The sequence below is a fragment of the Trachinotus anak genome, unplaced genomic scaffold, assembly GCF_046630095.1.
Source record: "Trachinotus anak isolate AG129_WGS33_773 ecotype Australia unplaced genomic scaffold, CSIRO_AGI_Tana_v1 ptg000019l, whole genome shotgun sequence".
NCBI lineage: Eukaryota > Metazoa > Chordata > Actinopteri > Carangiformes > Carangidae > Trachinotus > Trachinotus anak.
Genome location: NW_027273870.1, coordinates 29,457,783 through 29,472,583, shown reverse-complemented (window position 1 = coordinate 29,472,583; position 14,801 = coordinate 29,457,783). Strand labels below are relative to the sequence as shown.

General features: G+C 42.4%; 1 protein-coding gene and 1 long non-coding RNA gene across 2 annotated transcripts; one reads left to right on the top strand and one right to left on the bottom strand.

The window, feature by feature from the left end:
• Nucleotides 1-3,743: 3,743 nt before the first annotated feature.
• slc22a7a (solute carrier family 22 member 7a) lies at nucleotides 3,744-11,223 on the bottom strand. Its single transcript, XM_071503156.1, has 10 exons — nucleotides 10,783-11,223; nucleotides 9,780-9,883; nucleotides 7,546-7,700; nucleotides 6,711-6,879; nucleotides 6,483-6,606; nucleotides 5,892-6,001; nucleotides 5,586-5,800; nucleotides 5,341-5,449; nucleotides 4,605-4,811; nucleotides 3,744-4,184 (listed from the first exon to the last, which is right to left on the bottom strand). The coding sequence occupies exons 1-10, from the start codon at nucleotides 11,131-11,133 to the stop codon at nucleotides 4,097-4,099; spliced, it is 1,632 nt and encodes a 543-aa protein (XP_071359257.1). The 5' UTR covers nucleotides 11,134-11,223; the 3' UTR covers nucleotides 3,744-4,096.
• Nucleotides 11,215-14,409, top strand: LOC139635754 (uncharacterized). Its single transcript, XR_011694280.1, has 2 exons — nucleotides 11,215-13,149; nucleotides 13,480-14,409. It is a non-coding gene; the product is annotated as an uncharacterized lncRNA (long non-coding RNA).
• The last annotated feature ends 392 nt before the right edge of the window (nucleotides 14,410-14,801 follow it).

Below are 14,801 nucleotides of genomic sequence, written 5' to 3'. Positions count from 1 at the left end.
TGTGTGTGTGTGTGTAGACCAGAAAACAACTTTTCTGCATCAAGAAATATTGAATTGTTGAGAGAAGTGATTCCTGCGTGTTTTGAATGTTTCTTTGACATTTCCATTATTCATAAGACTGAAAATAGCCCTGAAAAATGCTTTGACATCATTAAGTCTGATTATTGTTTCTTGTCCTTCTCAAAGTTCAACATGTTTCTGCCTCTGAACTGTTCACACGTTATTTGGACTTTGACCGTTGATTATTTATACAGGAAACTTGATGTCGATGCTGTTTGAGCAGGACCGGGCTGATGGGACGTGTATGTGGAGCACAGCGAGGGGCCGACACGCAGGGACACATCTGCCGGCCACAGACCAAGAGGTCGACGACGCTTTGAAGACGACAGGGAGCTGTTTTTAACTCGCAGACGCTGCAGAGCCTTTTGGAGTGCACCTCAGCAGAATCAAATCACATTGTCTTTATTTTTCTGTTTTCCATGGCGGGACAAAGGAGCAGCTGAGGGGGTCCGTGTTCAGTGTCCACTGTCCGCCACTCCGACACCCCGCAGCTCTAATTGATGCTTTGTCTGTCCACGTCTCGCCTCGTTAGAGGCCTCAGAGCCCGCAGGCCGGAACAAATCCAACATGTCATCTGCGCTCAGGTCTGTCGGAGTGTGTGTGTGTGTGTGTGTGTGTGTCAGAGTGTGTGTTTGTGTGAAGGGGTGTGTTGAGGTTGGTTCTCCATCCTTGTACATTTTCACTCTCATATATATTCCACTGTTATTTTCCCAAAGTGATGTATGGGTCCTTTAATTTCCAGTCTCTCTCCAGTCTCTGATAATTTGGCTCTAACCACAGTTTAGATAGAGAGTAATGTGTTTGTCACATGTTCACTTATTGTTAAATGCTAAGCTAACATCATATTTTATGACTTTTATTCAGAGGAGAGAAGGTGAGCTGACAAACAAAATGTGAAATGTGTCAAACAAATAATAACAAAACAAATAATTTAACTTAAATAAAGAATAAAGTTTCCAATAATGATGAATGAGTAATTAAATATTCACAGGTGTTTAAATGGAGGAAATTCTTTCACCTGATGGTAACAATAACAAACTTAACGAACCAACTGAACCAAATAAAATCACTGTCTCACAACTTTGTCTCTAGTTTCCTGTAATTACAACCAAACTAATTATTTTATTTATCAGGGAATAAACCTTTAAAATAAAACGTTAACAATATGTCGAATTTGAAAAGGGTGTGTGTGTGTGTGCGTGTGTGTGTGTGTGTGTGTGTGTGTGTGTGTGTGTGTGTGTGTGTGTGTGTGTGTCCAGCTCCTCAGGTCGACTTGTTAATCTCTGCAGGCAACTGTGACGTCACACGTTTCCTCACAATGACCTGCAGAGATGATCCAGTCCTGCCGATCACTCTGTCCTGATCAATGACACTTTGTGATCAGTAACAGACCCCCTGCTGGATCATGAAGGTGCAGGAGGCGGCCCCTGGTGGCAGCTGGAGGTAACTGTGTATGTGTCCAGACCTCCTCCTGTCAGTGAGTTCAATGACTGATAGAAACAGAGGAAACAGCTGTGATACAGTTTAATCTCAGCTGGCAACTGTGAGTTACGAGTGTCCCACAGAGCTGGCCGAGGTTCACCTGAACGCAGCACCATCACCACCCACAAGAGGACCGGGACGGCCTCCAGGGGGCGCCATGGAAACCAGAAAATATGAACAACATATCAAGATGGTTTATTGTGTTCAAGTTTCTCTGTGTCAGCAGGAAGCTCATTCACTTTCATTACGGTTCTTTTTTTTTGTCATAGGTTTAATTTTTTCATTTTTATTTAAAGGTTTCAGCTACAATAAAGGGAGAAACCCAAAGGAAATGAATAATAATAATAACACATTTTATTTATAGAGCATTTTTCATGGAACTCAAAGACACTTTACATGAATGAATAATTTCTTTGTTTTGTTTTTGTGGTTTGAGTGAACTGAGCCTTAATGTGACTTTTACAACTTTAAAAAATATATTTTGTTATTTTTCTGACATATTTTCTGTCACTTATGAGTTTAGTGGTTCATCGAGTTTTTTGATTCAAGAAGTTTTACTATTTCTAATCATAAATCAAATCTTTTTTCTGATGCTAATGAGTTTAAATTTTTAAAAAAGATATTTCAGAATTAAATTTTAAGTAACTTTTGTATGTGTGTGTGTGTGTGTGTGTGTGTGTGTGTGTTTCTTGTATTATTCCAGTTGTGGGGACATAAATCTGTTTACAGAGACTTGATTTCCTTTTGGGAACAAAGAGCAGCTCCTCATAATGTAAATTATTCAGTTTTAAGGTGGAGACTCTGTCTGTAGAAGTATGACTGTGTATCTGTGGAGCCAGAATGAAGAGTCCAGAGTCCAGAGCTTTCTGGTGTTGATGATACTGCATCAGGAACTGATTGGAGAACAATGAGAGGCCATCAGTTCCTAATGCACTGCCTTCAGCATTAAAAGATGCTCCACACCATGAACAAATGAAGGACACAGAGTCTTCGTCACCAACTTGCTACAAACCAACCAGCCAATCAGAGCCAGGACTGTGTTTGAACTGTAGTTTAATCATGCTAGCAGCATGGCTACAGACTCCACTTTGGCTCAGACTGAAATATCTCAACAATGATTGGATGGTTCGTGATTAAATGAGGTTCAGACATTCATGAACTGTAATAACTCTGATGATCCTTTAACTTTATCATCAGTCACATTTTAGTTTGTGCACTGCTTTATTTTATGACCAGATACCTGCTAAACTAGAGTCATTCCCATCAGCCTCAGTTGTATTGTGTATTTGCTGCCAATTACTAAATGATGCTAACACGCTAATGTTGTGCAGATGTCATATAAGAGTTATTGTAATTATCAGCATTTCTTCATTTTAAATAGTGTCCACATCAACTTCCAAGTTGCAATTAAAACTGGAAAAGTCAGATTTTGAGTTGGTTGAGTTGATGGACCAACTCAAGTTTTCATAGTTTTTTGTTGCACATTGCAGAGATAAAGCTGCATTAATCAAGTTTTGGACACTAAGCAGAAAAAACAGATACGAAGACATGATCAATGTTATTTGTATCTAATGTGATCAACAAGCTGCTTCTCTGCACATCAAGCAGCTACAGAGCAACATAATGGTTTATGTGTTGTGGTGTTTGTGTCACCTGATGAATCTTGGTCCAGTGTTCCTGCTCTTTTAGCTCTGAGGGAAACCTCTAAATGCTCCACTGTGTTAACCTCCTGCTCTGACTGAGTGTTTGCTGTTTGCTGCTCAGCAGGGACAGTTGGAAACGCTGAACCTGGACCAGACAGGACATGTGCTGCACAACAGAAACAAGGAGCTAAAAGAGGCTAAAAAGCTGTTAACAAGGTTGGAGCCATTTGATTCATTTTTATTATTAAAGATATTGATATACACAGCTTCAACCGTGCCTTGTTTTCTTACGTTTATCTTCAGCTTGTAGAAATGTATGATATAATAAAGTATTTGAGGATGATGATTACCAGATTCTTTTCCTTTTTTCTCCAAACCTTGTGATGGGTTTTGTCTAAAACAGGAGATTTTGTTGTTATTTTGATTTTAATGGCAGAATCGTCAGAAATATCAATGAAGAAGATGTGAATGTGATGTAAAAAAAAACAAACTGTTGGTTTATTTTTTCAGTGAGTAAATTGCAGAAAAAACCTTTAAAAAAACCCTAAAGAAGACAAATACACACAAAACATTTTATTTGCATAGTCTTCATTTGACAGCAGAAGATATTGTACAAAGTGTGAGGTACGTGTTTGCAGCATCCTAAAAAATCCATTAGTCTTTAGTCAGGTAATTGACAGCTGAGCATCAGCAGCAGGTATTAACAGTTTTAGAACCGGTCTGTAATGAGGACTGGAAACTGTGTGTCAGGTCTGTCCTGAGCACATGATACAAACATTTCTATTCTAACACACACTTGAGGTCTAAATAAAAAAAATCTGAAAGCACCGATCCACCCACATCAGGCTGCAGTGTCCTTCCACAGGCTGCAGCAGGAACTCATCTCTTAACCAACCAGGACGAAAACCAGATCAGTCGTCCTGTGACATCGCTGTGTCTTCGTGGTTCATTTTCTTCAGCTCAGTATTTGTATCTGCGTCTGGGTCACTCTGCCTGTGTCTAAACAGGAAGCAAGAAAAGGAGGAATGTTTAGATGGTGTTATATAAAGCCCCCCACCCCCCCACCCCACCCACTTAATGATTTATCAATCATTAACAATGTTAGAAGAAGTAACTAATACATATTGAATTTTGAACCAGTCTTGAACCTGAACAACCAACAACCGTCTGATATGACACACAGCAGTGTCTACTTTCACACCATATTGTTCCCCTGATCAAACACACCGCTCTTCATGAGCTCTATGTCCCCTCAGGGCAGCCCCCCCCCCCCCCGCCTAACCCTAACCCCCCAGTTTCAAACAACTAAAGTAGCCATACAGTAGAGGTAACTCTTTCTGTAGTTTTGGGCCTAAATCTGCTTATTTTTAAATATCACAGTTCATAAGGATATAACTGAAGATGCCTGAGTGGCTGTACCTTCCCTCCTCGATGTCAAAGATGTTTTCGGGCAGACGGACGTTGAGCGTCTCTGGCAGCAGGAAGACCAAGCTGCCGCTGACTATCCCTGTCCCAGCGAAGATCAGCGGCGGCAGAAGGAGCCACACATCCTCCAACAGCATGATCAGTGGAGCCAGGGAGCTTCCGATCCGGCAGAGGCAGGAGGTGTAGCCCAGACCACACTGCCTGTCCAACAACACAACCAGCAGCGTCAGTCCTGATGCCTCTCAGAGCAAAGTACATGGTCCACTCATTCAGACCTGAGGACGGCAATGTGGGTCTAACATTTTGGAACAGAACCCAGAACCCTAGACCATTCTGGACACGATCCAATTAAATTTCCCGATTCCTGCTTTCCTCTCACGCCACTCTCAGGACAAATGTGTATACATCACCAGTGTGTGGATTTAAGACTGTTGGGACCAATCTCCACTGATATCGTGGAAAAGATGTTTGGAATAAACCGCCACTACATTTATTTAACTACTTTACATACTAGTTTCTATTTCAATCTCAGTTCTCATTAAAATACACATCAGTATATAAAATATTTCAAATTTGATCCTTCTTGAAGCGTATTATTCACATTAATGCATCAGTAACAATAATCCAAACCAGGGGCTGTTTTTCTGTACTTTTACTTTTGTCATCCTCAACATTTGTCCTCAACGCGGTCCCTTAGGTTGACCCTCCTGGTTTCAGTTTGGGGTTTTACCTGAGGATGGTTGGGTAGAGTTCTGCTGTGTAGAGGAACGCCGTAGTGAACGCCGCCTCAGAGAAACCCTTCGCCACCACAGCAATGCACGTACGAACCACAGAGTAGTCTGACAGAGAAGCAGATCAATAATGTGTGAGGGTCACAAACATCAATGTGGATCTGTGCAGACAGGTAAGATGAAGCTCATCAAAATGTCTCTTTTACTGTGCACATGTGTATGAAAGGACAGAAAGTGATGTAACCTAAAGGTATGGCTGTGTTTATTCCAATCAGGGCTCCAGTTGTGATCAGGAACCACGCCTGGCCGTTCCTCCGGCCAATCCAGTCCAGGACGAAGAAGGTGAGGATTTTGGCAGGAGCTTCGATGGCGCCATAGATGAACTGTGTGAGGTAGATGCTGACACCAAAACCTGAGATCTTGAAGCTGATGCCATAGTACAGGAAGGCAACCGCAAACCTGGAGGTGCAGCAACACAATCAGTATGAACACACACATCAGCCTGGTGGGCTACACAGCAGACAGCATTTTCAACTGCGTGATGTGGTACCAGAATAATCCGGAGCAGAGGGTGATCTTCCTCAGCTGAGGTGTTTTGACCAGATCCAGGTAAGAGGGATTCTTCTTGGCCACCTCAGACACCGTCACCTTCCTCAGAGTCTGAAAAGATCACAGGGCCAAACACTGAGACTGCACATGATCTGTGTGGAAATATCTGAAATGCTGGAGGGGCGTGTCTAAGTGCGACTGACTGCAGGTGGCAGGTCCCAGGGAATGAAACAAACTCACTCACCTGTTTTGTGAGGTGAGTGAAATTCTTGTAATTTTATTTATATGTTTGCACTACTATCAATGCCTGTGCTCACCTGGTTTGTTAGCTTAGCTCATTAACCAACTAATTTGCCTGAAAATGAATTAGCTTTTGTGCTAACGATGCTGACAGGAGTGTTAGAACCACTCTTCAGGAATTTGTGGGTGACTTCAGAGAGGCTACAGTCTATTTACAGTCTATGTATTGGATGGACAGATTGATGAACTGACCTCAACATCTTGATGCCAGTAAGACAAAAGTATGGACTTGAGCTAATCAGTAAGGTTTATGAGTGCTGGATGTTAATATTGAGTCAGTTGTCAGCTGTACCTCAGTGTCCAGTTTAGCTGTGTATTCGTTCTTCTTGTTCATCTTAGCGCACTGAACCAGATACTTTTGGGCTTCCTCTGCTTTGCCGTTGGCCAGCAACCAGCGGGCCGACTCCGGCAGCCACCTAAAAGCACATGGAGGGAACTGGCTTTTAAAAACACAGAGACACAAAGATATTTACTGTCAACATCAAGACTTGAAGCCCCCATCATAGAACATTCCCCTTACCACCAGGAGATGATGGCAAGGATGCAGGGCGCTGTCACCGCCAGCGTCAGGTGTCTCCAGTCTCGTATGAAGTAGGCCAACAGAGCCAGGAACATGTTCCCCACGCTCCATGACAAACTCATGACAGTACCGGTGAAGGTCCGGTGCTTTATGTCGGTCCACTCGATACCTGAGCAGGAAGGCGGCGTCAGTGAAATGCATTCAGCAGAGATCTGTTTCGGACAGAAATCAAGTTTGATTTTAAATATACACAAGCAGCTGAAATGGCTCGGCTCAGCCTTAGAGATAGGGTGAGGAGCTCAGACATCTGGAGGCAGCTCGGAGTAGAGTCGCTGCTCCTTCACGGTGAAAGGAGCCAGTTGAGATGGTTCATCTGATTAGGATGCCTCTTGGGCACTTTCCTTTGGCGGTTCTCTGGACATATCCAACTGGGAGAAGACCCGGGGGTAGATTCAGAACTCACAGGAGGAATTACAAACCCCACCTGGCCTGGGAACAGCTCGGGATCCCTCAGGAAGTGCTGCAAAGCATTGCTAGAGAAAGGGATGTCTGGAATACCCCGCTTAGCTTGCTGCCACCATGACCCAACCCCGGATAAACGAAAAACAATGGCTGTATGGATGGATGTTTCAGGATTACCACGTAAACATTATGTGAACAGTTTGTTTTGATAAGATGCTAATTAAGATGTAATCTCAATATACTGAGGTGTCATCGTCATATAATGAGTTCTCTACAGACTATGTTCTCTTCTGCAGAGTTTTCATTGTAAAATTAAACTAATGTTACCAGAGTGCACACATTTGTTTTGAAGTGCGTGTTGTTGACTTCTTACCGAGGACCACACCGATGATGGAGAGCCCGCTGAGGGCCACACCGCAGAGCGCTCTGGAGATGGCGAACATGACATAGGAGGTGGAGAAGGCTGAGGTGAATCCCAGCACGGTGGCGGTGATTAAAGCAACCAGAAGCATCTTCCTACGACCAAACCTGCCACACAAAACACACGTCAGTTTAGCAGCTTTTCTGGAACTTTTGAACAAATCACATGATCTTTACCTGCACATGGAGTTTGCTCAGTTATCATAGAACAGATTTTGTTCTGAGTTTCACTGTTGATCTTCAAGGTTCAGTTGATTTTTTCTGTGTGTGATATGTGACATGATCAAAAGCTGCACGACAGCTCCTGACTTTTAAACCAGCGTGGACCTGAAGTCTTAAAGTGGTCAGAAATTTGAACATCTGCAACTGAAGAGCAAATGGTCAGACTCCATCTGCTGATGACGATCATGTGATGTCTGGAGCCAGAGCAAGAGATTTACAATGAGCAGGGCAGTGGTGTGTGTGTGTGTGTGTGTAACTGACATTTTGCACTTATTCAATATAGTCATGTGGAGAATTTGTAGTCATTATCACACACACACACACACACAGGTTTCTATCAGCAGATCAGCAGCTGACTTTGAAGAAAAATTGCTAATAATAAAGTGAACAGAGGATGAGTGTGGTTATCCAGTGTTGTTCAGTGTTGTTGTTCAGTTCAGTGTAACCCAGTATCACTGGTGTCAGCCTCACTGGTAACTGTAATCAGACACAGGAGACGTTAATTAACGTTAAAGTTCTCACAGTTTCAGACATGACGGCACATTTACAAGATTTTAAAACTTATTTACATACATGATCACATCAGTTTTATCAATTGGTTGTGAATGGTGCTGCCTGCTGATGTTTCATTGGTGATGTTTTGGTCACATGCTCTATGTAAAATGTTTTCATGGACAGTGGGGCAGTAAATATCCACACTGGTTGTTTGAATGAAGATTGGAAATACTTGAAGAGATTGTTGGTCGGATTATTACTGTGGTTGTGAGAGGGTTTTGTATCCTCACACTGAGGAGAAAATATTTTTTTAGACTGATCAGATGTGAGAAGATCAATCTGGTGATGATAGAGAAAATCTCTCTGTCTCTTCATGTGTTGCTGCTGTTGTGTTGAAAGTGATACAGACATGGTCGTCAGGCTGAGCACTGCTGTCATGACCAGGGTGTTTATTCAGACTCAGACTAACATAAAGGAGCTTTTGTTACCGCTGAATATTTCCTGCTGCTGTTCCTTCACATTAAAACATTTTAACTGGAATAACACAGAACGACTGGCACAGGAAACACCAAGTATTTGTTGCTGATGGTAGCGCTCGCCACGGTTGTTCAAACGTGCATCATGAAGCAACACATCCGTCACGCACCATAACCAGCTCCTGCCACTGTGATCGAGGTTGCTCATGGCATAATGGGGACGTGGTGGTTAGTTACTGACTTTCTTTAATAAAACAAATTTGTTTGGCTGCACTGGAAACTCAACAACACCACATTGTATAAGGTCACACTTTAAAAAACAGCCGCTACTTTACAGGGTCATTTTATTGTATGAATAACATACAAATAAAATAATGAACGGTTCCAACTGATACTTAAAGTGACTTTAAGTGACAGAAAGAAATACATTATCCTCTAAGTATTTTTGTAAATGCGGTGTATCCACAGATACACTGGAAACACAACAGAAGTTTGGGGAAATGGTGCTTAACTCCTGGCTAATCCAACAATGAGCTAATAGGTGGGGCGTGTGTGGAGCAGAGACTTCAACGCTCACCCACATGTCACTCAAAGTGGCCACGCCCTGTATTATACATAATTTACAGTTGTCATGAAGGAGGAAATGATCTCTAGAGACCAGAACAGTTTCTGTACCAGGCTGTAAACATGTTTCTTTCTGCTGTAAAGTTGGACATTTGAACATGGGAGTCTGTGGGGACTGACTCTCTGCTGGAGCCAGACTGTAGTGGTCGTTAGAGGAACTGCAGCTTTTGGTATTTCAGCGTTTGGCTCTTCATGTTTCAACCTGAGAGGTTGAGGTGTTGCTGAAAGCGGCAGTTCTGCATCATGAGTATTTTTTCACTGTCGTGTTGCTAATGATGCGACAGAAGAGGTGATATAAATAATAATGACCTCTGTCCCTGGATCAGCTGACTGTGAGTGTCTCAGACATAATGAACCCTGAAGAACTCACTTGTCAGAAAGTTGTCCAAACAGAATGGCTCCAAACGTGACCCCGAGGAAGAAGTATGTGGCGAGAGCTTGATTTAGCTGTTTGTCGTCACACACCAGATCCCACTGCAGAGACACACACAGGTTAAACAACAGACTGTATCACACCTGTCTGAACCCTCAGGTTCCTGAAACACACCTTTTTCTCTGACCTTTATGGCGACAGTTCTTATCTGCCTCTCAGAGAGGCATCAGAGGACATGAAATCATCTCCTGAGAGTTAAAGTGTCAAAAACATTATCGACTTTGTATTTGAGGAGAGGAGGCGGGTGTTTTCTTGGAGCAGCATCTAGTGGACATTAGAGGAACTGCAGCTTAAGAAGCCTCAAAAGTCACTGAATCTTTAATCAAGTGTTTTCTGGTTCTGTTCAGACTCTCACAGCTCTTGGTTGAAGTCAGGGAAAGATTCAATCTCAAATGTAGTGAATCACAAATTTATAAAAAAAAGGTTTTGCCTCTGACTATAAATCTACAGAAGCCCTGAAAGGCAAATGAATTTTTCTTTTTTTTTTTTTTTGCCAGGTTAATAAGATTTTCTTTTCATCAGTGAAAACAACTCCCAAGAGGCAAGTGAAAAATCTTTCTTGTTTTTTTTCCAATTTTTCAATTCATAAACATCATTTTTAGGAGAAACACCAAAACAACAGACTGTAACAACCAATTTGAGACAATTACCGCATCAATAATTGATTAAGAAATGTTCCTAGAACAAGACAAATATAAATCTGACAGATTTTTTTCTATGAATCTGTTTGTGTTGTTTTATATAAACTTAGAACGAACAGTTTGCAGAAATTCAACCTTTCCTTTCACATGATTTACCCAGCAAAACTACAACAAACAAAAGTGGAGTGAACAAAATTCTTACATAATATAAATATTTTACATTAACTTGAGCCTCTTCTTCTTTTCTGATAAAATTATTCACAGAGGATTAAAGGAGCTTTCCTTTAGCATCTCTTTACCTCGGTAGCCGTGGTGGAGCTAAACTGCGATCTGTCATAGACCCAGCCATGTGGACAAGGCGCCGTCCCGTTTCCCTGGCTGAGGTCAGAGGTCAGCAGGGGATCATAGACTCTACAGGAGCTGAAGGAGCCGTCATCCTGACGGGGGATCCTGAGGGCCAGCCCCTCAGGGTTGGCGTCCCTGTCCTCCGGGGTCCTGAGGGCACAGTGGTGAGGAGGGGTGGCAGAGATGAAGTTGTGCAGGAGGAAGTGGAGGGGCAGGATGGCACGGGGGAGGCAGAGGATGAACAGGAGCAGGAACTGGAACTTGGAGAAGCCGCCAACTTTGTCCAGGATCTCCTCAAACCTCATGGTGACGAGATGGAAGAGCTGAGATCTGTGTGTTACTGTCTGAGAGGACTCGTCCTCTGTCTCTCTGTCTCAGTCTGTCTGCAGCTCTTTAAAGTGTGGCAGAAAACACTGAGAGAGGGAGGTGCTTGGCAGTGCGTGAGTGTGTGTGTGTGTGTGTGTGTGTGTGTGTGTGTGTGTTCATTTTTGTGTTTTAATGCAAAGTTTGGTTTGAAAGCATCGTTGTGAGGATTGAGACCTGATTTTATGGTTCAGGTTAGAATAAGGTTTAGGTTTAGGTTGAGGTCAGGTTTAGGGCGGGGGTCAGTTGTTTATATTTGATGGTTAAGGATTGGGTTGTGTGAGAACAGAGACCACAAACTCACAGTGAATAGCAGGATATTCAGGGGCTCTCACCCTGTCCCTTAGTGAACTGCTTGGAAGATGTGTTTGTCTAGAATAACTGAAGTTATTCTGGGTTGTTCAGTTTCCTTGCAAACAAACTCATTTAAATCCAAGTTGCAGTTTCAGTCTCTTTTTTTTAGACAGTGTGTGTGGTCAAGGTATTACTCATGTTGTGGGGACCTAGATCAAATAGCTACATTATGGGGACTTGTTTTCCTGGAAGGAACAAAGAGCAAGTTTTTATAATGTCAATCATTAACATTTAAGGTTTTTTCAGGGTCTGTAAAGCCAAACATCAGTGTTTTCAGTGTTAAATAGTTTTTCTCTTCTAATTCTAATTTTAGAAGTGATGAAAGGGCTTCTGTCCTACAACCATGAATATATGTCATCCAATCAAATTTCTTCTTCTTTGTCTCTAATGTTCGCTCCTCACTCATTGGTTAGGATGTCATGCCTGGGACAGAAGGCCTGAAGGCTCCAAAGCTGTGTGTGTTTATTTAGAAAGTAGCCGGTGAATGAACCAATCACATTTTGAGTCACAGTGGGTGGGTTAGTCAGTGTTGAGTGAGAAGCCCAGGTCTAACACTCAGTGTTCGCCAGGTACAGTTAGGTTTAAGTTAAAGTTAGGATCAGGTGTTAGGTTAAGGTTAAAGTTAGGGTTGGATAAGTAGTGGTTAGGGCTGGGCGATATGGTTAAAAAATTAAATCTTGATTTTTTTTTCCATGTTCTGGACCATTTATGATTTTAAATCGATTTTGTTCCTCCTACATGAACTCAAGAGAAAACATTGCTCCCATTCCACCAGATGCTTTTGTCTCAGGTGTTGGAACAGGTTTGTTTTTGTCTTAACAGCACTTTTATAAACTCTGCACAGCACAGTGGCCTGTTCCAGGTCAGACCTTGCGAAACCAAACCACGTCCATATGACTGAAGTAACATGACCTTCTTTCGGTAATATTTCGTCGTCTTTTCCAGCTGCCATGTCTCATGTTTGTTGTTCGTTTACCCAGAGGAGCTCAGACATAAAGGTGTGTCTAGGAAATTGCTCCAACCGCCGCGCTGTGGTGACTCCAGAGAATAACTCACTCTCAATTTTGCGATTTAAGAATTTTTCAAATTGTTTATAAACAAAAATTAATAGAATTCATTTGATTTATCGCCCAGCCCTAGTAGTGGTTATGTTTAATATTGTGTGTGTGTGTGTGTGTGTTTGTGTGTGTGTGTGAATAAACGATTTCTCGGTGTATTGTCAGGCTTGGGTCACACATGGCTGATAGCGAAGTGTGACTGACAGTTTCCTGAGGGCGGTTGTTGCCTCCTGACCTGCAGCAGAACAAACTGGATTCTTCTCAGAGATTCTTCTCAGCTTGATGTCACTGAGTCAGAATGAGGTTGTATCAGAGTTTTCATTACTCCTGAGGATTTTTCCTCAGCAGATTGAATGATGTGATTATTTCCAAGGAGCCACTGGATTCAAATGTCCACAGTCAGCAGACCTCTGTGAACCAGGGCCGGCCATATAAACACAAATGTCTGGTACTGACTGAGTGATGATGTTGCACCTCTGGTCAGTGTGGTATCAATCAATGATGACAGCAAAGTCCAGGGTCCAGGACACACTTCTTTACTTACAGGTAAATATCTTTTGTATTACAAACCTCACAAAATATACTCAGTGAAGACTTTGTTAGAAACACCTGTACACCTGTTTATTCATGTGTCCAATGAGCTAGTGTCTGCTCCTGGTGCTCCACGCTCTTGTTTATGGTTTTCTTTTTTCACTTTTACCGTTCAACACCTCACATCAGGTTGTTTCAAACACTCCACTGACCTACTGACTGTCACATCCCATAACAGCTTTGACCTTTCTATTCATTTTTGGTTAGATTTAATTAATATGATGGTTTATGCTTTAATTTCTTGTGTCTCCTCCCTTTAATTGTCATGGTTTTTTGATTTGACAGAAAGGCTACGGTCACTCAGATAACCACTCTTTACAACTGTGCTGAGCAGAAAAGCTTCAGACTGAACATCCCATCCAACCTGGAGGTGGATGGACAACCACAGCAGAGACCACGTCAGGGTCCACTTCCTGTCACCAAGAACAGAAACCTGAGGCTGCAGAGACAGGCTCACCAACATTGGACAGGTGAAGGCCTGGTCTGATGGATCTGGATTTGTGCCGAGGCAGCAGATGGATGGGTCAGAGTCTGGATTCATGGACCAACCTGTCCAGGTGGTGGTGGTGGTGGGGGTGTGATGGTGTGGGGATGTTTTCTTGTCTCACTTTGGGTCTTAACACCGATCAGTCCTGGTCTGAAGGTCTCAGTCTGAACATGGCCACAGTTCACCATCTTCTAATGGCTCCTTCCTGCAGGATAATGCTCCATGACACAAACTGGCTTCATCAACATGACAGTGAGTCCAGTTCGGTCTCCAGACCTGGATCCAGTAGACCCCCTTTAGAACAGGTAGAACAGGAGAAGAATGTTCAGCTGATAAATCTGCAGAAATGATGTGAAGCAGAGTCTCAGAGGAAAGCTGTTTGTGTGGTGTTCCTAATAAAGTGACCAGTGAGTGTAAATCTTGAGAATAACCACACGATGGTTTGACCACAAACAACTTCAGCAACAGAGAGTTAATATGAGGCTGAGGGGCTGAGGTGGGGCTGGATCATTAATCTCTGGTCAGTTTTATGTAACACATTATTGACATGGTCAGCATACGATGAATAATCAGGCTGGTTCCAAATTAGATCCATACCATTGCTATACTACAACAAATTATCAGACATTTAGTGGTTGTTAGAATTATTGATCCTACATCAGACTGAATTATTGTGTTTGAGATGTCCTAACAAGGCCACCATACAGAAAATAAACCCTTTGATTAAGTTCTCCTGGTGAAGATTATTTTTCATTAGTCCAGCAGTTTACACTTATCACTGTTTATCCCCTTTGGACATGCACATAAATCACAGAGTGCAGAAGAGATGATAAACTCCAGTGTGAAATTGAATTTACACCATGAAGGCGTCACAACGTCCTGGACTCGGTCATGTGAAAGCAGATTACAGCTGAGATTACCTCAGTCACTGATTAAAACTCTGTCAGACTGTTTCTGTTTTTCACTCACAGATTTGTTCACTTTCAACCCAAAACTCTTTTATTATGTTAAAGAAGGTTTAGATTTGCACCTGTATCTCTCAAACTCCTCGGCTCTGCTGTTCGGATGAGGGTTTTGGGAGACGGTGCATCAGGATCTTTGTCTCCTTGATCACCATCTG